Genomic DNA, 25,478 nt, shown 5'->3' on the forward strand with positions numbered 1-25,478 from the left:
CCTGGTTCAATTCCAGGCTGTATCACAACCGGCCATGATTGGGAGTCCCATAGGGTGTCGCAGAATTGGCCAGTGTCGTCCTGGTTAGGGTTGTCCGGGGTAGGTCGTCCTGGTTAGGGTTTGTCCGGGCTAGTCCGTCCTGGTTAGGGTAGACCGTGATTGTAGATAAGAATTTGTTCTTAACTGACTTGCCTAGTTAAACAAAGGTAAAATATATATGTAAATACATCTAACTTAAACCCTGCTTTCACTCTGTCTTTCTCTCTCACACATACATGCAAGCACGCACACAGAGGCAGGGAACAGTGGTTCTGGTCATAAAGTGAGTATTGATATGGAAACATTGCTCTGATTCTCTGATGGTTCAGGGCTCTGATTCTCTCTTGGTTCAGGGCTCTGATTCTCTGATGGTTCAGGGCTCTGATTCTCTCATGGTTCAGGGCTCTGTTTCTCTCATGGTTCAGGGCTCTGTTTCTCTCATGTTTCAGGGTTCTGATTCTCTCTTGGTTCAGGGCTCTGATTCTCTGATGGTTCAGGGCTCTAATTCTCTCATGTTTCAGGGCTCTGATTCTCTCTTGGTTCAGGGCTCTGATTCTCTGATGGTTCAGGGCTCTGATTCTCTCATGGTTCAGGGCTCTGTTTCTCTGATGGTTCAGGGCTCTGATTCTCTCATGGTTCAGGGCTCTGATTCTCTCATGGTTCAGGGCTCTGATTCTCTCATGGTTCAGGGCTCTGATTCTCTCATGGTTCAGGGCTCTGATTCTCTGATGGTTCAGGGATCTGATTCTCTCTTGGTTCAGGGTTCTGATTCTCTCATGGTTCAGGGCTCTGTTTCTCTCATGGTTCAGGGTTCTGATTCTCTCATGGTTCAGGGCTCTGATTCTCTCATGGTTCAGGGTTCTGATTCTCTGATGGTTCAGGGTTCTGATTCTCTGATGGTTCAGGGCTCTGATTCTCTCATGGTTCAGGGCTCTGATTCTCTGATGGTTCAGGGTTCTGATTCTCTGATGGTTCAGGGCTCTGATTCTCTGATGGTTCAGGGCTCTGATTCTCTGATGGTTCAGGGTTCTGATTCTCTGATGGTTCAGGGTTCTGATTCTCTGATGGTTAAGGGTTCTGATTCTCTGATGGTTCAGGGCTCTGATTCTCTGATGGTTCAGGGTTCTGATTCTCTCATGGTTCAGGGCTGTGATTCTCTGATGGTTCAGGGCTCTGATTCTCTCATGGTTCAGGGTTCTGATTCTCTCATGGTTCAGGGCTCTGTTTCTCTCATGGTTCAGGGCTCTGTTTCTCTCGTGGTTCAGGGTTCTGATTCTCTCATGGTTCAGGGCTCTGATTCTCTGATGGTTCAGGGCTCTGATTCTCTGATGGTTCAGGGTTCTGATTCTCTCATGGTTCAGGGTTCTGATTCTTTCATGGTTCAGGGCTCTGATTCTCTCATGGTTCAGGGCTCTGTTTCTCTCATGGTTCAGGGCTCTGTTTCTCTCATGGTTCAGGGTTCTGATTCTCTTATGGTTCAGGGCTCTGTTTCTCTCATGGTTCAGGGTTCTGATTCTCTCATGGTTCAGGGCTCTGTTTCTCTCATGGTTCAGGGCTCTGTTTCTCTCATGGTTCAGGGCTCTGATTCTCTCATGGTTCAGGGTTCTGTTTCTCTCATGGTTCAGGGTTCTGATTCTCTCATGGTTCAGGGCTCTGATTCTCTGATGGTTCAGGGTTCTGATTCTCTGATGGTTCAGGGCTCTGTTTCTCTCATGGTTCAGGGCTCTGTTTCTCTCATGGTTCAGGGTTCTGATTCTCTCATGGTTCAGGGCTCTGTTTCTCTCATGGTTCAGGGCTCTGTTTCTCTCGTGGTTCAGGGTTCTGATTCTCTCATGGTTCAGGGTTCTGATTCTCTCATGGTTCAGGGCTCTGTTTCTCTCATGGTTCAGGGCTCTGTTCCTCTCATGGTTCAGGGTTCTGATTCTCTGATGGTTCAGGGCTGTGATTTTCTCATGGTTCAGGGCTCTGTTTCTCTCATGGTTCAGGGTTCTGATTCTCTCATGGTTCAGGGCTCTGTTTCTCTCATGGTTCAGGGCTCTGATTCTCTCATGGTTCAGGGCTCTGATTCTCTGATGGTTCAGGGCTCTGATTCTTTCATGGTTCAGGGCTCTGATTCTCTCATGGTTCAGGGCTCTGTTTCTCTCATGGTTCAGGGCTCTGTTTCTCTCATGGTTCAGGGTTCTGATTCTCTCATGGTTCAGGGCTCTGTTTCTCTCATGGTTCAGGGTTCTGATTCTCTCATGGTTCAGGGCTCTGTTTCTCTCATGGTTCAGGGCTCTGATTCTCTCATGGTTCAGGGCTCTGTTTCTCTCATGGTTCAGGGCTCTGTTTCTCTCATGGTTCAGGGTTCTGATTCTCTGATGGTTCAGTGCTCTGTTTCTCTCATGGTTCAGGGTTCTGATTCTCTCATGGTTCAGGGTTCTGTTTCTCTCATGGTTCAGGTTTCTGATTCTCTCATGGTTCAGGGCTCTGATTCTCTGATGGTTCAGGGCTCTGATTCTCTCATGGTTCAGGGTTCTGATTCTCTCATGGTTCAGGGCTCTGATTCTCTGATGGTTCAGGGTTCTGATTCTCTCATAGTTCAGGGTTCTGATTCTCTGATGGTTCAGGGCTCTGTTTCTCTCATGGTTCAGGGCTTTGATTCTCTCATGGTTCAGGGCTCTGATTCTCTGATGGTTCAGGGCTCTGATTCTCTCATGGTTCAGGGTTCTGTTTCTCTGATGGTTCAGGGCTCTTTCTCTCATGGTTCAGGGCTCTGTTTCTCTCATGGTTCAGGGCTCTGATTCTCTGATGGTTCAGGGCTCTGATTCTCTCATGGTTCAGGGTTCTGTTTCTCTGATGGTTCAGGGCTCTGTTTCTCTGATGGTTCAGGGCTCTGATTCTCTCATGGTTCAGGGTTCTGTTTCTCTGATGGTTCAGGGCTCTGATTCTCCACATAAGCTGTTTCTCACCTTATGTGGAGTATAGAGGGCAGAGAGTGAAATAAAATAGGTAGCACCTCACATACAAGTACCCAGGGCATAGATGCACACACACACACACACACACACACACTGTAAAATAGAGGGTTATTTGAGGACATGAGAGGGACGAGCTAATCTGAAGATTGTACATGAATTGGTACTGGTAACTAGTAAATTGGTACTGGTAACTAGTACTGGTTACTAGTAAATTGGTAATGGTAACTGGTACTGGTAACTAGTAAATTGGTAATGGTAACTGGTACTGGTAACTAGTAAATGGGTAGTGGTAACTGGTACCTGGTAACTGTCCAGTGGACAACACAGAACATTACACCAGCACCTCTAGTGGAAAACACAGTACATTACACTGGCACCTCTAGTGGAAAACACAGTACATTACACTGGCATCTCTAGTGGACAATACAGTACATTACACTAGCACCTCTAGTGGACAATACAGTAAATTACACTGGCACCTCTAGTGGACAACACAGCACATTACACTACCACCTCTAGTGGACAATACAGTACATTACACTTAACCTCTCTGTCTCCTCACTACTCTAACCTCTCTGTCTCCTTGCTACTCTAACCTCTCTGTCTCCTCGCTACTCTAACCTCTCTGTCTCCTCGCTACTCTAACCTCTCCGTCTCCTCGCTACTCTAACATGTCTGTCTCCTCACTACTCTAACCTCTCTGCCACCTCACTACTCTAACCTCTCTGTCTCTTCGCTACTCTAAGCTCTCTGTCTCCTCACTACTCTAACCTCTCTGTCTCCTCGCTACTCTAACCTCTCCGTCTCCTCTCTACTCTAACCTCTCTGTCTCCTCACTACTCTAACCTCTCTGTCTCCTCACTACTCTAACCTCTCCGTCTCCTCGCTACTCTATCCTCTGTCTCCTCACTACTCTAACCTCTCTGTCTCCTCACTACTCTAACCTCTCTGTCTCCTCACTACTCTAACCTCTCTGTCTCCTCGCTACTCTAACCTCTCTGTCTCCTCACTACTTAAGAAGGCAGCAGTATGTTTATCTTACAACCATTCCAGATGTGTGTCCCAAAATGGCACCCTATTCCCTATGTAGTGCACTACTTTAGACCAGGGCCTTACGGGCTCTAGTGCACTATAAGGAATAGGGTGCCAAGTGGGATGCTGCACCAGGCCAGTCCAGATTATCTCCTTCCGTATGGACTACCTGCGGTGAGATACACCAGGGAGTAGCCAATCCAGGGTTAGCTCTCTGAGATGGCGAAGACCGGAAAGTCTGCCGAGCAGATGGTGTGGTGAGAGGCCAATGATACTCACACGCCAAGAGAGACTGGTGATGGAACAGAGAGATACCTAGAGAGACTAGTGATGGAACAGAGAAATACCTAGGGATACTAGTGATGGAACAGAGAGATACCTAGAGAGACTAGTGATGGAACAGAGAGATACCTAGAGAGACTAGTGATGGACAGAGAGATACCTAGAGAGACTAGTGATGGAACAGAGAGATACCTAGAGAGACTAGTGATGGAAAAGAGACATACCTAGAGAGACTAGTGATGGAACAGAGAGATACCTAGGGAGATTGGTGATGGAACAGAGAGATACCTAGAGAGACTAGTGATGGAACAGAGAGATACCTATAGAGACTAGTGATGGAACAGAGAGATACATAGGGAGACTAGTGATGGAACAGAGAGATACAAAGGGGGACTGGTGATGGAACAGAGAGATACCTAGAGAGACTAGTGATGGAAAAGAGACATACCTAGAGAGACTAGTGATGGAACAGAGAGATACCTATAGAGACTAGGGATGGAACAGAGAGATACCTAGGGAGACTAGTGATGGAACAGAGAGATACCTAGAGAGGCTAGTGATGGAACAGAGAGATACCTAGGGAGACTAGTGATGGAACAGAGAGATACCTAGAGAGACTAGTGATGGAACAGAGAGATACCTATAGAGACTAGTGATGGAACAGAGAGATACCTAGAGAGACTAGTGATGGAACAGAGAGATTGGTGATGGAACAGAGAGATACCTAGAGAGACTAGTGATGGAACAGAGGGATACCTAGAAAGACTAGTGATGGAACAGAAGGATACCTAGAGAGACTAGTGATGGAACAGAGAGATACCTAGAGAGACTGGTGATGGAACAGAGAGATACCTAGAGAGACTAGTGATGGAACAGAGAGATACCTAGAGAGACTAGTGATGGAACAGAGAGATACCTAGAGAGACTAGTGATGGAACAGAGTGCATATCATTGTCATACCTCCAAACAAATACTAGAGAGAGAGAGAGAGAGAGAGAGAGAGAGAGAGAGAGAGAGATAAAGAAAAAAGAGTGAGAGAAAGAGAGAATGAAAAGAGAATGAAAAGAGAGAGAGAGAGAGAGAGAGAGAGGAGAGATATGGAGAGAAGGAGAGAGAGATATGGTGAGGATAGAAGGAAAAGAGAGAGAGAGAGATACGGAGAAGGAGAGAGAGAGATATGGAGAGAAGGAGAGAGAGATGGAGAGAAGGAGACAGAGAGAGAGACAGAGACAGAGACAGAGAGAGAGAGAGAGAGAGAGAGACAGACAGAGAGATGGAGAGAAGGAGAGAGAGAGAGAGATGGAGAGAAGGAGAGAGGGAGAGAGAGATGGAGAGAAGGTGAGAGAGAGAGAGACAGAGGTCAGGAAAGGTAGAAGGAAAGGTAGAAGTAGAAAGGCCAGAGAGAGGGCAAGGAGAATGAGGGAGGAGAATGAGGGAGGAGAACGAGAGGGAGGAGAACGAGAAGGAGGAGAACGAGGGAGGAGACAAGGGAGGAGAACGAGAGGTAGGAGAATGAGGGAGGAGAATGAGGGAGGAAAATTGAGGGAGGAGAACGAGGGAGGAGAACGAGGGAGGAGAACTAGAGGGAGGAGAACGAGGGAGGAGAACGAGAAGGAGGAGAACGAGAGGGAGGAGAACGAGGGAGGAGAACGAGAGAGGAGAACGAGAGGGAGCAGGAAGTGATCTGGTATTGGGTGGAATGAAAGACCAGAAAGGGGAGTCAGTCTGCTCTGATTAACTTTCAGGATGTTGCAGGGCTCTAATGCTTGTATTAATGTAATGTGTTGCCAAGCACTGTTATACAGGTCCTGTTGCCAGTCACTAACCAGAAAGCAGTCACACCACTGTGTAAGGTGCCTCTATGTGTGAGCATATAACAAGGTCTACCAAGAGGTCTGAGTCTTTATGGCACAGGGGGCACTTGGTTTGTAACTGCAGGGTTGCTGGTTCCAGCCCATATCCCAACCAAGAGCCCAGCTGACCCCTCAGTCACAAATCCCTGTTTGATTTATGGGATATATGGGGTTGTTGAGGAAATGGATAACATATATATATATATATATATATATATATTGAAGCAAGATCTCAAGACATCAGTCCGGAAGGTAAAGCTTGGTTGCAAATGGGTCTTCCAAATGGACAATGATCCCAAGTATACTTCCAAAGTTGTGGCAAAATGGCCTAAGGACAACAAAGTCAAGTAAGTTATTGGAGTGGCCATCACAAAGCCCCGAACTCAATCCAATAGAACATTTGTTGGCAGAACTGAAAAAGCATATGCGAGCAAGGAGGCCTACAAACCTGACTCAGTTGCACCAGCTCTGTCTGGAGGAATGGACCAACATTTGTTGACAAGACATTTGTGGAGTGGTTGAAAAACGAGTTTTAATGACTCCAACCTAAGTGTATGTAAACTTCAACTGTATATACGTTATCCTTCTCAACAGCACCATACATAGATTTTACCATGATGTCAAGCAAAGAGGCACTGCGTTTGAAGGTAGGCCTTGAAATACATCCACAGGTACACTTGTGGAGTTGTTGAAAAACAAGTTAATGACTCCAACCTAAGTGTATGTAAACTTCCAACTTCCAAAGTATATACAGTGGGGCAAAAAAGTATTTAGTCAGCCACCAATTGTGCAAGTTCTCCCACTTAAAAAGATGAGAGAGGCCTGTAATTTTCATCATGGGTACACTTCAACTATGACATACAAAATGAGAAGAAAAAAATCCAGAAAATCACATGTAGGATTTTTAATGAATTTATTTGCAAATTAACTGTATATATAGAGAGATGTTGGATAACGCAATCTCTTGGTGATCAATACATTGTTATTAAACTCTCTCTCTCCCTCTCTCTCTCTCTCTGTCCCTCTCTCTCTGTCTCTCTCTCTCTGTCTCTCTCTCTCTCTGTCTCTCTCTCTCTGTCTCTCTCTCTCTCTGTCTCTGTCTCTGTCACTCTCTGTGTCTCTCTCTCTCTCTCTGTCTCTCTGTCTCTGTCTCTCTCTCTCTGTCTCTCTCTCTCTGTCTCTGTCTCTGTCTCTCTCTCTCTGTCTCTCTCTCTCTCTCTCTCTCTCTCTCTCTCTCTCTCTCTCTCTCTCTCTCTAGCTGGTCCTAAGGGTCAGGATGAGCAGAAGAGGTTGACAGTTCACTACACAGCCTCCTCCTCACACTACCAGGAGAATGTGTTCATCGAGGGCAGTCGCCCTCAGTACCTAGAGGACCTGCACACTGAGGCACGGGAGGGGTTAAAGATACTGCAACAAGAAGGTAGTGACACTACACACTGCACACTACACACTGCACACTACACACTACACACTGCACACTACACACTGAGGCACGGGAGTGGTTACAGATACTACAACAGCAGCGGCAGCATTACACACTCTAAACAGTAACAATATAAGATACAGTTCATTCAGAAAGCATTCATGCCCCTTGACTTTTTCCACATTTTGTTACGTTACAGCTTTGTTCTAAAATTTATGAAATAAAAATGTGTCCTTATCACTGTACACACAATACCCCCATAATGACATCACAATACCCCATAATGACATCACAATACCCCCATAATGACATCACAATACCCCCATAATGACATCACAATACCCCCATAATGACATCACAATACCCCCATAATGACATCACAATACCCCATAATGAAACCACAAAACCCCATAATGACATCACAAAACCCCATAATGAGAAACTGTAAGAAAATATTATTAAATATTAAAGATAAAAAATAAAAAAACTCATATCATATTTACATAAGTATTCAGACCCTTTACTTAGTACTTTGTTGAAGCACCTTTGGCAGCGATTAAAGCCTTAATTCTTCTTGGGTATGACTGTACAAGCTTGGCACACCTGTTTTGGGGGAGTTTCTCCCATTCTTCTTTGCAGATCCTCTCAAGCTCTGTCAGAATGATGGAGGCCACTGTGTTCTTGGGGACCTTCAATGCTGCAGAATGTTTTGGTGCCCTTCCCCAGATCTGTGCCTCAACACATTCCTGTCTCTGAGCTCTACGGACAATTCTTTCGACCTCATGGCTTGTTTTTTGCTCTGACATGCGCTGTCAACTGTGGGACCTTATATAGATAGGAGTGTGCCTTTCCAAATCATGTCCGATCAATTTAATTTACCACAGGTGGACTCCAATCAAGTTCTAGAAACATCTCAAGGATAATCGATGGAAACAGGATGCACCAGAGCTCAATTTAGAGTCTCATAGCAAAGGGTCTGAATACTGATGTAAATGTGGTATTTCTGGGTTTTTTGCTTGTCATTATGGGTGTCCCGCCTGCTCCCGCGTCCCCGTCTCGTCTCCTTCATTATGCACACCTGTCACCATCATTACATCATCACTGGTCATCCCCAAAGCCAACACCTCCTTTGGCTGCCTTTCCTTCCAGTTCTCTGCTGCCAGTGACTGGAAAGAATTGCAAAAATCACTGAAGCTGGAGACTTTTATTTCCCTCACCAACTTTAAACATCAGCTATCTGAGCAGCTAACCGATCGCTGCAGCTGTACATAGTCTATCGGTAAATAGCCCACCCAATCTACCTACCTCATCCCCATATGGTTTTTATTTACTGTTCTGCTCTTTTGCACACCAGTATCACTACTTATACATCATCATCTGCTCACCTTTCACAGTGTTAATCGGCTAAATTGTAATTACTTTGCTACTATGGCCTATCGCACTGCTTTGCTTTATCTTGGCCAGGTCACAGTTGTAAATGAGAACTGGTTCTCAACTGGCCTACCTGGTTAAATAAAGGTGTTCTCAACTGGCCTACCTGGTTAAATAAAGGTGAGATAAAAAAATAAATCAAATAAAAATAAAACACACAGCTATTTTGGACTCACCTGGACTCTCATTACCTTGTTGATTACCCCGCCCTCTATATCTGTGTGCTCCTCAGTTTGTTCCCTGTGTCAGAATTATTGTCGTTATGTCGTTTTGTTCAGATAATGTTCTTGTTGTTTTGATGTCCGTTTTCCCAGGTAAATGAAAAAAATACTAATTATAATAATAGAAATAAAAACTCCCTGTATTTGCTTCTCATCTCTAGCGTTGCTCCTTACACTGGGGTATCGTGTGTAGATATATTTTTAAATTGTTTTAATCCATTTTACAATTAAGCTGTAACGTAAACAAAATGTGGAAAAAAAGTGAAGGGGTCTGAATACTTTCCCGAATGCCCTGTATGTTCTCACTACTCCCTACAAGAGGGTGAGTACTACACACACTATAAACAGTATAGAATATTAAGATTTGTACTCAGACCATATCACTGGGGTTCAACTCCAGATGGTTAAATGTCATTGTTGGAGCTACCGTGTATGGATTTATCTGTGATTGAATACCCTTTTTTGATTCTCCATCAGAATATCACAATGGAGTGGACTTTCAGGATGACCAGAGTGGCCTCGTAAGTAGTGGTTAATTTTGAAGCAATCTTATGTGGCTAATCAAGGACTAAGAGACCGGAGCAGACAACAGCTTCTGCGAGTACACAGAGACGGAATACCTTGTTTCCCTAACACTCACTCCTGTAATCCCTCTCTCCAGCCAGAACAGGATGTCAGCTCCAACCACTGGGATGGATGTCAGGAGTCCGGAAGCACCGCCGGGAATTCTGTTACCGCGGCGACCTCCGCTGCATCGTCAGCCATGTCCACGAGACCCGTGATCACGCGCCAAGGTAAAGGAGAAGATCGGTTTTGTGTGTCTGTGTGTGTGTGTGTGTGTGTGTGTGTGTGTCAGCTTGGGGGCAAGGCTCTGAATCCCATAATACTCACTGATTCCCTCTCACTGAATCTCATTGTAATTTACAACCAGACCCTCTGTTCCTGAAGCCTAAACCATTCCAACTAGGGCTGGCAAAATTACCATATAACCATGTTACCGTCGGTTACGAACGAAGAACGCCGTGAAAATAAAAAAATAACAGTCATAACAGTTTAAAAAATAACAGTCATAACAGTTTAAAAAATAACAGTCATAACAGTTTAAAAAATAACAGTCATAACAGTTTTAAAAAATAACAGTCATAACAGTTTTTAAAAAATAACAGTCATAACAGTTTTTAAAAAATAACAGTCATAACAGTTTAAAAAATAACAGTCATAACAGTTTAAAAAATAACAGTCATAACAGTTTAAAAAATAACAGTCATAACAGTTTAAAAAATAACAGTCATAACAGTTTTAAAAAAATAACAGTCATAACAGTTTTTAAAAAATAACAGTCATAACAGTTTTTAAAAATAACAGTCATAACAGTTTAAAAAATAACAGTCATAACAGTTTAAAAAATAACAGTCATAACAGTTTTAAAAAAATAACAGTCATAACAGTTTTTAAAAAATAACAGTCATAACAGTTTTTAAAAAATAACAGTCATAACAGTTTTTAAAAATAACAGTCATAACAGTTTAAAAAATAACAGTCATAACAGTTTAAAAAATAACAGTCATAACAGTTTTTAAAAATAACAGTCATAACAGTTTTTTTTTTTTTTTTTTTTTTTTTTCAAACAGTTGACTGAAGACCGGACAGTCAGCCGTTTGTGCGGTAGAGTCCGTTTCTGTGGTAACATAGCCTCTTACATGAACAGGATGAAACTTGGCTCCTAAACGACCGTCCCGTCAGCAGAAGCACAAACAAATGTAATCTACGACAGCACCGGGTTAGGAGAGGAAAAAACATGTCTTCTTTGTTGTGGTTTTGCTATTTCGAACGCTTATTACGGAGGCCGTAGTCATTTGGTTGGCCAATTACCATTCATCCAAAATTCCATGACCGTCACAGCCCTAAATCCAACACATTTCTGTCCTTCTCTTTGAAAATATTCTCCAAACACTATTTAAATCGTTCACTATTGAATCCGACTGTGATTCTCAATATTGTATATAATATATTAACTCGTTTAAAGTGCATTTAAACCCGCATCACAGCTTTACTCATAAATCCACTTGTCTTATCCTTCATCCTCCTCTAAACCCTCTTCTCTCAGGCTCCACGTTCAAGCCTCTGAACCCAGTGAAAAGACTAGAGAAGGTGAAGAACAGGAGCAGGAGGACAACTATCATGGGCATACCCCAGCAGGTCCAGAGAGAGCTGGGTACGTATGTAGCGGATGGATTGCACTGAGCTTTCACTTTACGAAGTCCCCGCGAACCAACAACGTACCAGGGTTTTGTGGGTTAGTGGTTTCACTAAATAAAAGGGGATCTATACTGAATGAATAGCCTAAGCCACTTTGTCATTTAAAATAGGTAAAATCAATGGTACGATCTTTTGTCATATTCAAATGAGGTGATACGATGTTTCCCACCGTTCTCCTTCTAGACCTGCACAGTGGGTCTGCGTACCAAGTTCCTTCCAAGCTCCCGAACGGCTCTGGAGGACAAGGTAGTGACGGCCAACCAGATGTGGTCGTCATCCCCACCATCGACGGAGAGACCCCTCTAGCCAACCACGATGGAGCTAAGGTACATGTCTCAGAACTGGCAGTGAGGCTTGTTTTAACCTTTACAACCCCAGCTGATCAAGTACATTTATTTTCTGCTTTAAGTTACAGTGTCCTACTTTTAATTTCAGACTTCTACGTTCATGACAAAACATAACTTCTGTTTAATTTCCAATAAGGTTTCTTTGAAACTAAGGTAGTTATTGTTTATGTTAAACAAGAATCCACTAAAATTACTATAATTACAACTAATCTCACCTAAATAGGCATCCAGAGAGGAGCAGCTGTTGAGACACCACCTCCAGTCTGTTTACAGGGACGACCAGGGCTTCAGGCACCACAGGGGACTGGACTCTCGTCTCTCCTCCACCCAGAGGCCCAAATCTCTGGCCGTGCCGGGCACGACCTCCTCTTGCTCGGTTGGATTCCCCAACTTCCTCCAGGAGGCACTTGTGAGTGAACGGTGTTTGTTTCCACGTTTCTCCCTGCTGGGGTCATCTATACGGAAATGTATGCCCCCACTAATGGATAAAAAATGTCTGCTAAATGGCACTTCCCTGGGATGTTGCTTGTCACGTCACAAGGTCGGTCATCTACCATCAAGATTGTTATCTGAACCACTGAAATGAGATCCATATACTTAAAGCTATACAGTTCTCTACATAGTAGGACAGCTACACAGTTCTCTACATAGTAGGACAGCTCCACAGTTTTCTACATAGTAGGACAGATCCACAGTTCTCTACATAGTATGACAGCTCCACAGTTCTCTACATAGTAAGACAGCTCCACAGTTCTCTACACAGTATGACAGCTCCACAGTTCTCTACATAGTATGACAGCTCCACAGTTCTCTACATAGTATGACAGCTCCACAGTATGACAGCTCCACAGTTCTCTACATAATATGACAGCTCCACAGTTCTCTACATAGTATGACAGATCCACAGTTCTCTACATAATATGACAGCTCCACAGTTGTCTACATAGTATGACAGATCCACAGTTCTCTACATAATACGACAGCTCCGAAGTTCTCTACATAGTATGATAGCTCCACAGTTCTCTACATAATATGACAGCTCCACAGTTCTCTACATAGTAGGACAGCTCCACAGTTCTCTACATAATATGACAGCTCCACAGTTCTCTATATAGTATGACAGCTCCACAGTTCTCTACATAATATGACAGCTCCACAGTTCTCTACATAGTATGACAGCTCCACAGTATGACAGCTCCACAGTTATCTACATAGTATGACAGCTCCACAGTTCTCCACAGTTCTCTACATAATATGACAGCTCCACAGTTCTCTACATAGTATGACAGCTCCACAGTTCATTACATAGTATGACAGCTCCACAGTTCTCTACATAGTAGTACAGCTCCACAGTTCTCCACAGTTCTCTACATAATATGACAGCTCCACAGTTCTCTACATAGTATGACAGCTCCACAGTTCTCTACATAGTATGACAGCTCCACAGTTCTCTACATAGTATGACAGCTCCACAGTTCTCTACATAGTATGACAGCTCCACAGTTCTCTACATAGTATGACAGCTCCACAGTTATCTACATAGTATGACAGCTCCACAGTTCTCTACATAATATGACAGCTCCACAGTTCTCTACATAGTATGACAGCTCCACAGTTCTCTACATAATATGACAGATCCACAGTTCTCTACATAATATGACAGCTCCACAGTTCTCTACATAGTATGACAGCTCCACAGTTCTCTACATAGTATGACAGCTCCACAGTTCTCTACATAATATGACAGCTCCACAGTTCTCTACATAATATGACAGCTCCACAGTTCTCTACATAGTATGACAGCTCCACAGTTCTCTACATAGTATGACAGATCCACAGTATGACAGCTCCACAGTTCTCTACATAGTATGACAGCTCAACAGTATGACAGCTCCACAGTTCTCTACATAGTAGGACAGCTCCACAGTTCTCTACATAATATGACAGCTCCACAGTTCTCTACATAGTATGACAGCTCCACAGTATGACAGCTCCACAGTTCTCTACATAGTATGACAGCTCCACAGTATCACAGCTCCACAGTTCTCTACATAGTATGACAGCTCCACAGTTCTCTACATAGTATGACAGCTCCACAGTATGACAGCTCCACAGTTCTCTACATAGTATGACAGCTCCACAGTTCTCTACATAGTATGACAGCTCCACAGTATGACAGCTCCACAGTTCTCTACATAGTATGACAGCTCCACAGTTCTCTACATAGTAGTACAGCTCCACAGTTCTCCACAGTTCTCTACATAATATGACAGCTCCACAGTTCTCTACATAGTATGACAGCTCCACAGTTCTCTATATAGTATGACAGCTCCACAGTTCTCTACATAGTATGACAGCTCCACAGTTCTCTACATAGTATGACAGCTCCACAGTTATCTACATAGTATGACAGCTCCACAGTTCTCTACATAATATGACAGCTCCACAGTTCTCTACATAGTATGACAGCTCCACAGTTCTCTACATAGTATGACAGCTACACAGTTCTCTACATAGTATGACAGCTCCACAGTATGACAGCTCCACAGTTCTCTACATAGTATGACAGCTCAACAGTATGACAGCTCCACAGTTCTCTACATAGTAGGACAGCTCCACAGTTCTCTACATAATATGACAGCTCCACAGTTCTCTACATAGTATGACAGCTCCACAGTATGACAGCTCCACAGTTCTCTACATAATATGACAGCTCCACAGTTCTCTACATAGTAGGACAGCTCCACAGTTCTCTACATAGTATGACAGCTCACAGTTCTCTACATAATATGACAGCTCCACAGTTCTCTACATAATATGACAGCTCCACAGTTCTCTACATAGTATGACAGCTCCACAGTATGACAGCTCCACAGTTCTCTACATAGTATGACAGCTCCACAGTTCTCTACATAGTATGACAGCTCCACAGTATGACAGCTCCACAGTTCTCTACATAGTATGACAGCTCCACAGTTCTCTACATAGTAGTACAGCTCCACAGTTCTCCACAGTTCTCTACATAATATGACAGCTCCACAGTTCTCTACATAGTATGACAGCTCCACAGTTCTCTACATAGTATGACAGCTCCACAGTTCTCTACATAGTATGACAGCTCCACAGTTCTCTACATAGTATGACAGCTCCACAGTTATCTACATAGTATGACAGCTCCACAGTTCTCTACATAATATGACAGCTCCACAGTTCTCTACATAGTATGACAGCTCCACAGTTCTCTACATAGTATGACAGCTCCACAGTTCTCTACATAGTATGACAGCTCCACAGTATGACAGCTCCACAGTTCTCTACATAGTATGACAGCTCAACAGTATGACAGCTCCACAGTTCTCTACATAGTAGGACAGCTCCACAGTTCTCTACATAATATGACAGCTCCACAGTTCTCTACATAGTATGACAGCTCCACAGTATGACAGCTCCACAGTTCTCTACATAATATGACAGCTCCACAGTATGACAGCTCCACAGTTCTCTACATAGTAGGACAGCTCCACAGTTCTCTACATAGTATGACAGCTCCACAGTTCTCTACATAATATGACAGCTCCACAGTTCTCTACATAATATGACAGCTCCACAGTTCTCTACATAGTACGACAACTCCACAGCTCCATGTTGATCCTTGTGTTTGCCTCCTTCCAGGGTCCGGTGATGTCCATCTCTCCCCAGGCCACCTACCTGTCTAAGATTATCCCCAACGCCTATCTGCCGGCCTCCGTCGACGTCATACAGATTGACCGCAGAACCAGCCATACCAATGGACACAATGGGAAAGGAACGGTCCACACCGTCAGCAAGAGCAGCCCGGCATCTGTGTCATCAGCAAGCCCCGCGTCTTCGAGGAGGTCGGGTGGCGATGGTTGCTATGACGGCGGCGAAGCCCTTTCCCATGGTGACAGTAGTTCCCGTGACAATGGTTCTACGGCGACCACACGCTCAGTGACTTCGGGATCTGGCTGGAGCCACTCGCAGTCTTCCGAGATGATCAAGTCCAACTCCTCCGCCATCTCCTCTACGAAGGGGAGCTTCGGACCTGCTAACCCACAGACAGTGAGCCTCGTTGGGCAGGAGAGACTGCAGCAGCAGCCTGGTGCTGGGGACCAGGACCTGGTGAGCCTACAAAGCTCAGCTAGCTGGGTCAGCAGCACCAGGGTTACTGGTACTGCAACTGTTCAGGTGGGACCTGAGTCGGATCTATCTGGGTCTGTCAGTGCTGGGGAGATGAGCGATGTTGGAGGAGACTCTCACAGATTCTCTCGCTGTCTGTCGATCATGAAGACCAAGCTGCCCCCGGCTCCCCCCAGGAGAACCAACTCCCTGCACCATGAGGAGATGATAAAGAGGCGACTGCTGGAGATGAAAGACCTCAGTGACTCTGCGGGTGGTGAGGCTGCAGAGGACACAAGCTTGGTTACTATCGAGATCTCTAAAGAGCTCTACAAAGAAATCACAAAGAGCTCTATCCCTGTATCCAACTCATCTGCGTTTAACTCTTTAAATGGTACAAGATCCTCCACAGCCTCTAATCCTCTGAGTCCCACACAGGCCTCCCCTGGTGGTAGGCCAGGGTCCAGCAGCTCTTCCCCACAGAAAGCTCCCTCAGAGGGAGATACATTTGAAAAGACCATGTCCCCCTCCAGTGGGTACTCAACGCAGAGTGGAACGCCGACGCTCTCCCTCAAGGGGATCTGCCCTTTCGCCTCGCCAGGTAAACACCAGAAGATGCCGGTCAAACCGGAACGTTCCGGTTCAAGAGCATCCTCCTCGGCAGCCTCTGTCTCGTCTTCCCTCAACTCCCTGTCTTCAGTCACCTCAGAACACGTCAATCAAGAGGCTTCAAAAAACATCCCTAGCACACCCCAGCAGGCCTCCCCACCGCCGTCTCTAAGGACAACAGAAAAGCCACCAACGGTGGCCCCGGCGACCCCGACCAGTTGCTCTGCATCCATGGCGATCAGAGAGCTGCTTAACATTCCGCCACCCCCCAACATCAAAGCCCCTTCCCCGCCACCTCCGGAAACCTGGGCCCACAACAGACACACCTTCGAACTGCTGTGCGGTCCTTGCCCCAACGTCAACAGGCTAGCACAGCTCCAGAGGCAACAGGAACTGAAAGATGAAGCTGACATCATTATTAAGCAAAAGCAGGAACCTCAAATTGAAGCTAGCAAAGAGTCTCAAGGCTCAGATGAAAAGCAGGCTACCGTAGAGGAAGTCACTTTGATGAAATCAGAAAGCAAATACATTGTTTCGAAAGAAGAAACTGAGCCTACGCTGGAGCAGGTGTCTGAGGTATCCGATCGTGTTAGTCAGGGAGTCGAGAGCACAGAAAGTCAAACGAAAGAAAAAGTAAGTCCGGAGATGATCGCAGAGAGGGTAGAGGCAAGTGTAAAGGTCCAGAACCAGAACCAAAACCAGCAGCAGAATAGTAGTAGTATTGTACAGGTCAAGGATCAAGAAGAGAGTCTGGAGACACAAGTTAGTTTAGCGACGATTCCAAAGAAGGAACCCCCTCCTGTCATGAAGAAAAGTACTCGTAGAAAAGAACCTGTAGTTCAAGTAACAACAGACATTCAACAAAAGTCGCCATTTGATGAGGTCACAGTAGAGGAGAAGGTAGAATCTCCCAGCGAGAGTGAGAAGTGTTCCCTACAGGCGGAGGTAGAGGTGGTAGCTAAGGAAGTTGAGGTTGAGGTAGTTGCTAAGGAAGTTAAGGTAGTTGCTAAGGAAGTTGAGGTAGTTGCTAAGGAAGTTAAAGTAGTAACAAAGGAGGTTGAAGGTCAGAGTGCTACTGAAAACACTACAGAGGAAAGTCCCACTAAACCAGAGGCATTTACACAGACCCTTGCCATGGAGCCTCCCAAAGTGGACAGGGTCTCTCCTCCAGCATCTCCTCCCCCTGCCCACCATCCTCCTCCACCCCCTTCTAAGGCACCTCCCTCCTTAGTGTCCACTCCCCCACCCGAGGTAGAGGAGGAGTGTGAGGAAGAGATTCCCATAGTAGAGCCCTGCTGGCCCCCTCCACCTCCACCAGAGGAGCCAGCAGATTCAGTCTTTGATGAGCCAGATGAGATGGACTTTCCACCTCCTCCCCCTCCCTTCATGACGGAGAGCTTGCCAGATGTAGTGGAGAGCTGTAACACAGTCACTGATGTCCAGGAGGCGTCCATTGTGGCTCTGGATGTGGAGGAGGTTACGGAAACTGTGAATGGAGCAACTGTGGCTGGGGCAACTGTGAATGGGGAAACTGCAGATCTGTCACCCATTCCGGCTCAAATGGAGATGAAGGAGGATAGACCTGAAGAGGTGATTCTGAATTCTAATGCTGTTCCAACTGATGAAACCAGCTCTGAGGTATCTGAATCAGCTGAGCTCCAAGCAATTCCCGCAAATGAGTCAACTGTTGTTTCTCCAGTTCAGCAATATAAGAAAGAGGCAGAGGTCAAGCAATCTGCCCAGCAGTCAATCACAATGCAGGAAGCCATAACTCAACCAACAGAAACTTATCCTCAGTCACATGAAGTCCTGGCTCTATCAGAGGGTGTCCCTCCCTCACTCCAGGAGGCTCCTCCCCCACCACCAATGAAAACAGCCTTGTTGCCCCCCTCAAGTATCTCTCCTCCATCTCTTATCAGTGTCCCCCTCCCTTCCCCTGTACAATTTGAAGATCCGATGCACTCTGAGCCTGCTGTGAGTGCCCCCATTCCACCCCCCGTCAATGTCCCACCCCTTCTCCCCCTCCCATTTGAGAACCAACCACCTGCCAGGAGACAGCTCAGCTTGGTGAACAGAGAGACCAGGAGCACAGAGCATCTGTCTAGGCACAACAGTGCCCCCATTCCCAAAGAAGACGCCAACATTCCACTGGTCACACCCTCTCTGCTTCAAATGGTACGTCTCAGATCGGTCAACGTCAGTGAAGACCAGATGAAAACGCCTTCAGACAACGACAATAATTACAACAAGGGGAATCCACCTGCTCACGATCAGAGTCTAATCCCAACCCAAACCCCTGGATCCCAGAACACAACACCCCAAAAACCAATCCGGAAATCCCCAGCTATAAAATCCACACCTCTGTCATTGAAATCATCAACACCGTCGATCATCGCCCCCTCGATGCGCTTGCAGGAAGCTATCCGCATGAAGACAGCGGCCATGTCTTCCAGAGATGGTCTTCTAACGCGCTTTAGAATGCCATCCTCCACCTCATTCCCCAGTAGCAGTGGTGGTGAATATGAGATGTTATCCCCAATGTCACCAGAAGGGGGCGACATGCTAAAGTCCCCCGCTTCCACTGCTAGCTTCATCTTCTCCAGGAGCTCAAAGAAGGTCGTTATAGAAACGCCTGTCGCCTCTTCCTCCCCCGAGATGCAGGCGAGCCTTCAAAAGAACCTAGCCGCCGTGCTCATGAAGGTTTCCGACCAATCGACGGCTTCCACGGTCACTAACGGCAACGCTGGAAGAACCGGGATTCCGAGGAGGGTTCCACCACCCGTGGCTAAGAAACCAGTTCTTCCAGCGTTGCAGTTAGCGACCTTGGAGAAGACTGTTTTTTCTATAGTGACACGTGGTTCTCAGAGTGAGAGGAGCACTCCGTCACCAAGGGGAACAGAAGCTAACGAGGAGACAGAGACGGTGCGACCTGCGGGCCAGAAAGCACTGACAGAGGACCACAATACAGCAAGTAAGAACACCAAACACAACACCGAGAATACGATTGACATTTTAAGTCAAATATAAGTCGTTTTTTATTTTTTTATGTTGATAGTGCATGGAATTGAGCGTGGTTTTGATGTTTCACTGAATTATTTCACTGAAAAATCAATTATTTTGAGGCACAATGTGCTTATTAAATCTGTGGACAACATCAACCACAACATGTCTTTCCCCAACCATAGACATGACAGTAGCCGTTAGCAATACCACCATGCTGAAGAATGCTTAGCAATGTAGCATTGACACCCACACAGATGTTGCCCTACAGCTGCATAGCATTGCACGGCAACTTGAGCTCACCTTGCTAATGAAAGAAAATGACATTCCACTCACAATAGAACCCCGTCTAAATTCTGTTTCCCGGGGGAAATATTCACTACTAGCCCAACCGACGCTAATGGTGTTACACCCACGATAAAGTAACCAATCGAATTAGCCCACAGAATGCTCCTTGTTTATGATATAGTGTAACTGTAACATTTGTCATTCTGTCTGCGTCTCAGATGGCAACCTATTCCCACCTTCTGAGTGTAACTGCTTCCTACTGTTTTCTAGGTAAAATGGAGACGTCTAGCATTGCAGAAGCACCGATGCCCTTGTGAAAAAAAAGACTGCTTTGTGTGGACTGAACTTTTGTGGATTGGGACTAAGACGGAGGAACAAAGCAACGACTGCAAGACCCAGAGAGACAGAGACAGAGAGAGAGAGAGAGAGAGAGAGAGAGAGAGAGAGAGAGAGAGAGAGACAGAAAGACAGAGAGACAGAGAGAGAGAGAGAGAGAGAGACAGAAAGACAGAGAGACAGAGAGACAGAGAGAGAGAGAGAGAAAGAGAGAAAGAGAGCGAGCTATGGAGAGCGACAGAGATAATCAAAACAGTATTCACTTAAGAAGTCAACTCAGTTAAAATATGTGAACGCTTCTCCAAAAGCCTTCATATTTATGCAAACAATGGGGTTGGTCCCCATTTCTTCGATAATAAAGCTTCCCTTTTGGAGTATCTAAACCATAGAGCTCTAGGCCTCTATTCAGTCTGTAAAGCTGAAGCGTTACAGATTCTGCTAAATCAATTTAAAGGTAATTTCCGATTTGAGCCGACACGTGCAGCGTTTACCGTCAATGCAGTCTCCCCTAATTAGGAACATTGCCTTTTAAATTTCAATTACGACGCAAAGCTGAACTTCGGCGATGCAGATTGAATAGAGTTTAGTCTGCTTTGGCAAACTGCAAACAGTGCCCCCTTCAGGGCGAATGTTGTACTGCGGCTGGATTTTGTAAATGCAGTACAAGAAGCTGTGCTTGTAGTAGACCACCATCTAGAGGTTAGAAAAGGTAGCAGTCACTGCAGATGAGAAAGAAAACCTAGAGGACAAATAATATACGAAGAAAAAAATACTAGAGGGAGGAGAACAAAAAAAAATCTAATATTATTGGGACTTTCTAAGGTGTTTGAAGCTTTCTCTAGTAATTTTTTCTTCATTTGACATAGTCTTTTTTTGAGTCAAACAATCATCGAATTGTCTTATTTCCAGAAGGAATGTCAGATTCTGAAATCTTTAGATCTTATCAATCAGTGAATCAACCAATCAATGTGTTCTTTTTTTTTAAATCTTTTTGATCAGCATAAATAAATGTTTATTTTTATTTTTAATTAAACTGCAAATTAGTTTGTGAATACGGAGGCTTTAGGTAGTGTGCCTCAAAGAAAAAAGGGATGCTGTATATTTAAAAGGCCATTTATATATTAGACCTACTGTCAAATTCTGAAAGCACTTTGTAAACTAATGAATCTGTTCTAGGTGCAGAAAAGGTTAATCCCACTGGAACTGACATTCAACGAAATTAAACTGCTTTCAAATTCTAACACTCCAAATGGCAACCTATTCCCTGCATAGTGCACTACTTTAGACCAGAGCCCTATAGAACCCTATTCCCTGCATAGTGCACTACTTTAGACCAGAGTCCTATAGAACCCTATTCCCTGCATAGTGCACTACTTTAGACCAGAGCCCTATAGAACCCTATTCCCTGCATAGTGCACTACTTTAGACCAGAGCCCTATAGAACCCTATTCCTTATATAGTGCACTACCTTAGACCAGAGAATAGGGTTCCGTTTGGGAGGAATCCCCAGGAAGAGAACCCACTGTGTCCTTATAGTTACGAGACACCATTCCCATGCATTCAAAGACAATATGTATGGGTGTTCTCCCTGTTACCATGGATTTGTGTTGTTGTTGTTTTAATGTGTGTCTTTAAGTTCCTTTTAAACAACCTTCCTTATAAATACTGTATCGGCATCATTAACATCGCCACGTTTACAACCAAATATTCAAGCTTGGTTTGAGTTCAACTGTTTCCTCAAAAATGGTTTGTTCTATTTTTAATACGATTTTACAGAGTCAGTTTTATTCCATCAAATCCACAAGTACTGTACTAAATATGTCTCCTGATAGTACTACAGATACAAGGCACCCTATTCCCTACATAGTGCACTACTTTAGACCAGAACTCTATTCCCTACATAGTACACTACTTTAGACCAGAGCCCTATAGAACTCTATTCCCTACATAGTGCACTACTTTAGACCAGAGCCCTATTCCCTACATAGTGCACTACTTTAGACCAGAGCCCTATTCCCTACATAGTGCACTACTTTAGACCAGAGCCCTATGGAACCCTATTCCCTATATATAGTGCACTACTTTAGACCAGAGCCCTATTCCCTACATAGTGCACTACTTTAGACCAGAGCCCTATGGAGCCCTATTCCCTATATAGTGGTACTACTTTAGACCAGAACTCTATTCCCTACATAGTGCACTACTTTAGACCAGAGCCCTATGGAGCCCTATTCCCTATATAGTGGTACTACTTTAGACCAGAACTCTATTCCCTACATAGTGCACTACTTTAGACCAGAGCCCTATGGAGCCCTATTCCCTATATAGTGGTACTAGTTTAGACCAGAACTCTATTCCCTACATAGTGCACTACTTTAGACCAGAACTCTATTCCCTACACAGTGCACTACTAAGGACCTGTACAACTGAAACACTATATAGGTATCAGGGGACCTATGAGACCGAGTAGAGATAAATGGCCAATAGTAAACACTAAAGAGAGAGGGTTGTGTATCTTTCGCTGACTAAAGGGCTGGACTCTATCCACTCTGAAGTTCAGCGTTACAGCGTTTAAAGATTTACATTTATAATAGATTTAAATGTCAAGGTAATGTTAGCGGCGATTAGCGGCGACTGCGTTCACAGTAAACGGCGCGTGTTAACGGCGCGTGTTATCGGCGCGTGTTAACGGCGCGTGTTATCGGCCGTATCGGAAATGACCTTCACATTTGTATCACTCAATCTGTTACGCGTCGGGCTTTAGACACTGAAATGAGCCTTTAGTTCACACGTGATTGTTTGTTTCTTCTTTAAAAAAAAGCAGAAAATAAAGTATTTTAAACATTTACTGTATATTCCTACTTTCACATTGTTTGAAGTAGCCTAGGGGTATCTGGCCCGAATGGAACTCTAAATCCCTATATAGTGCACTTCTATTGACCAGGGCTCATAGGGCGCAATTTGGGACACACCCTCAGTCTTTCCACAGTGACAAGACATGTTGGTAAATCATCGGCTCAACAAACCGGCCCTTGTCCAGCAAATGTTTTTATCATGGAACTAATTATTCTCTTTTGACTCTCTGCACACGACACACGTCTTATTGTCATGGAAACGGCTAACATTTTGTTGATTCAAATAAAGAAAAAAAAAGTGATTTACTTTGTTATGAAAAGATTATAAAAAAATGCATTTCAAATCACATATTAGTTTGTGTTTTTTCAGTTGGGTGACTGTGTGGAAATGCCAAACCACTGGTTTAAATGATTTAAGTGATATAGAACTGGTTTAAATGATTTAAGTGATATAGAACTGGTTTAAATGATTTAAGTGATATAGAACTGGTTTAAATTATATAGAACTGGTTTAAATTGTTTAAGTGATATAGAACTGTTTTTTTTTTTAACCATACCTATCATCATTCAGGCAGGATGTAAATTCATACTAAGTAACCCTCCCCTTATACACTTGGTTTAAGCTTTCACTGTCAATACAAAATCAAAAAAATGTGTTCACAGCATCAGCATTTCAAACACATCTCACAACACATTGTTGGGGGCAGATCTTTTTCACGGTCTGGCCATGACTGGAGTCCAGAGGACACTGCAGAAGGAAGACAACCACTGAATTCAACCGGTTTATTTCATTTCCATATGATGATGATGATGATGATGATGATGATGACATAAGAGTAATGGCAGCGTTTCCACAGGAAAGGACCGGTATAACCTGCCGATTCAACCGTTATCACATCCCACTAGCATTCTCATCCCAACGCAATAGATTTCGGCACTAAAGGATAGGTCCTAGGTGGATGATCTAAGACATGGTTAGACAGCAGAGACTGTTGATGGCTTGCTGACGTGTCTCTCTCTAGGTTAATAGGTCACGACCAACGTCGTTCCGTATTTTCCTCAAAGAATTTCCCCAGACCACATGAAACAACGTGGTTAAAAACAGAGGGCACAAGACGGAGATATCGACATTAACTTCTCAAGCATTACAGAGCCATACGATTACCTAAACATCAGGAGGGGAAAACACAGCAGAGATATCGATAGTAAATAAGACCGTTTTATTTCAACCCAGATCGCCGTGTTAGATTGATCAAGGTATTATTATTATCATTATTAATATGAATGATTAGTTCTCCGGGCAGGAAGAGAGAGTGACGTTGCCGTGGTGACGTGTGTTGAGGTTCTCTGGGGAAGGTAAGCTGGGCAAGTAGAGAGCGCATCAAGGGATTGACAGTGTGTCTCTTAGCTGATGTTGCCTCCCTTCAGTGTTTTACAGGTGATGTGTCCCAGTTTGGTCATCAGGTGTTTGTCCTGCCACTGGGCTACGCACTGTCCTGACACCTTCAGGTCTACCTGGAGAGAGAGAGACAGACAGAAACCCTCAGTATGCTGACACCTTCAGGTCCACCTGGAGAGAGAGAGAGACACCTTCAGGTCCACCTGGAGAGTGAGAGACACCTTCAGGTCCACCTGGAGAGAGAGAGAGAGACAGAAACCCTCAGTATCCTGACACCTTCAGGTCCACCTGGAGAGAGAGAGACACCTTCAGGTCCACCTGGAGAGAGAGAGACACCTTCAGGTCCACCTGGAGAGAGAGAGACACCTTCAGGTCCACCTGGAGAGAGAGAGAGACAGCTTCAGGTCCACCTGGAGAGAGAGAGACAGACAGAACCCTCAGTATGCTGACACCTTCAGGTCCACCTGGAGAGAGAGAGAGAGAGAGAGAGAGACACCTTCAGGTCCACCTGGAGAGAGAGAGACACCTTCAGGTCCACCTGGAGAGAGAGAGACACCTTCAGGTCCACCTGGAGAGAGAGAGAGAGAGAGACAGCTTCAGGTCCACCTGGAGAGAGAGAGACAGACAGAAACCCTCAGTATGCTGACACCTTCAGGTCCACCTGGAGAGAGAGAGAGAGAGACACCTTCAGGTCCACCTGGAGAGAGAGAGAGAGAGAGACACCTTCAGGTCCACCTGGAGAGAGAGAGAGAGACACCTTCAGGTCCACCTGGAGAGAGAGAGAGAGACAGCTTCAGGTCCACCTGGAGAGAGACAGACAGAAACCCTGAGTATCCTGATATCTTCAGGTCCACCTGGAGAGAGAGAGACAGCTTCAGGTCCACCTGGAGAGAGAGAGACACCTTCAGTATCCTGACACCTTCAGGTCCACCTGGAGAGAGAGAGAGAGACACCTTCAGGTCCACCTGGAGAGAGAGAGAGACACCTTCAGGTCCACCTGGAGAGAG

At 44.9% G+C, this 25,478-nt stretch overlaps 2 protein-coding genes across 2 annotated transcripts in view; one reads left to right on the forward strand and one right to left on the reverse strand.

Moving 5' to 3' along the window:
• The first annotated feature begins 3,251 nt into the window (after positions 1–3,251).
• On the forward strand, positions 3,252–20,329 carry LOC139396723 (NHS-like protein 3). The gene is made up of 9 exons (XM_071143691.1): positions 3,252–3,267; positions 7,425–7,586; positions 9,719–9,762; positions 9,903–10,035; positions 11,349–11,456; positions 11,684–11,826; positions 12,071–12,256; positions 15,520–19,564; positions 20,152–20,329. The coding sequence occupies exons 1-9, from the start codon at positions 3,252–3,254 to the stop codon at positions 20,196–20,198; spliced, it is 4,884 nt and encodes a 1,627-aa protein (XP_070999792.1). The 3' UTR covers positions 20,199–20,329.
• A 3,512-nt stretch (positions 20,330–23,841) lies between these two features.
• The window catches only part of LOC139396724 (tyrosine--tRNA ligase, cytoplasmic-like), a gene marked incomplete at its 5' end in the record, with an annotated part of 3,508 nt that continues 1,871 nt past the window's right edge, over positions 23,842–25,478 (reverse strand). Inside the window, one exon of the mRNA XM_071143692.1 lies at positions 23,842–24,587. Within this exon, the coding sequence (XP_070999793.1) occupies positions 24,477–24,587 (111 nt within the window). The remainder of the gene's footprint in view (positions 24,588–25,478) is intronic.

Source organism: Oncorhynchus clarkii, unplaced genomic scaffold (genome assembly GCF_045791955.1).
Source record: "Oncorhynchus clarkii lewisi isolate Uvic-CL-2024 unplaced genomic scaffold, UVic_Ocla_1.0 unplaced_contig_13900_pilon_pilon, whole genome shotgun sequence".
Taxonomy (NCBI): Eukaryota; Metazoa; Chordata; class Actinopteri; order Salmoniformes; family Salmonidae; genus Oncorhynchus; species Oncorhynchus clarkii.

Coding starts and splice junctions, on each gene's coding strand:
- LOC139396723 (XM_071143691.1), top strand. Junction 7,587..9,718: donor AAAGATACTGCAACAAGAAG/GTAGTGACACTA, acceptor ATTCTCCATCAG/AATATCACAATGGAGTGGAC. Junction 11,457..11,683: donor GCAGGTCCAGAGAGAGCTGG/GTACGTATGTAG, acceptor TTCTCCTTCTAG/ACCTGCACAGTGGGTCTGCG.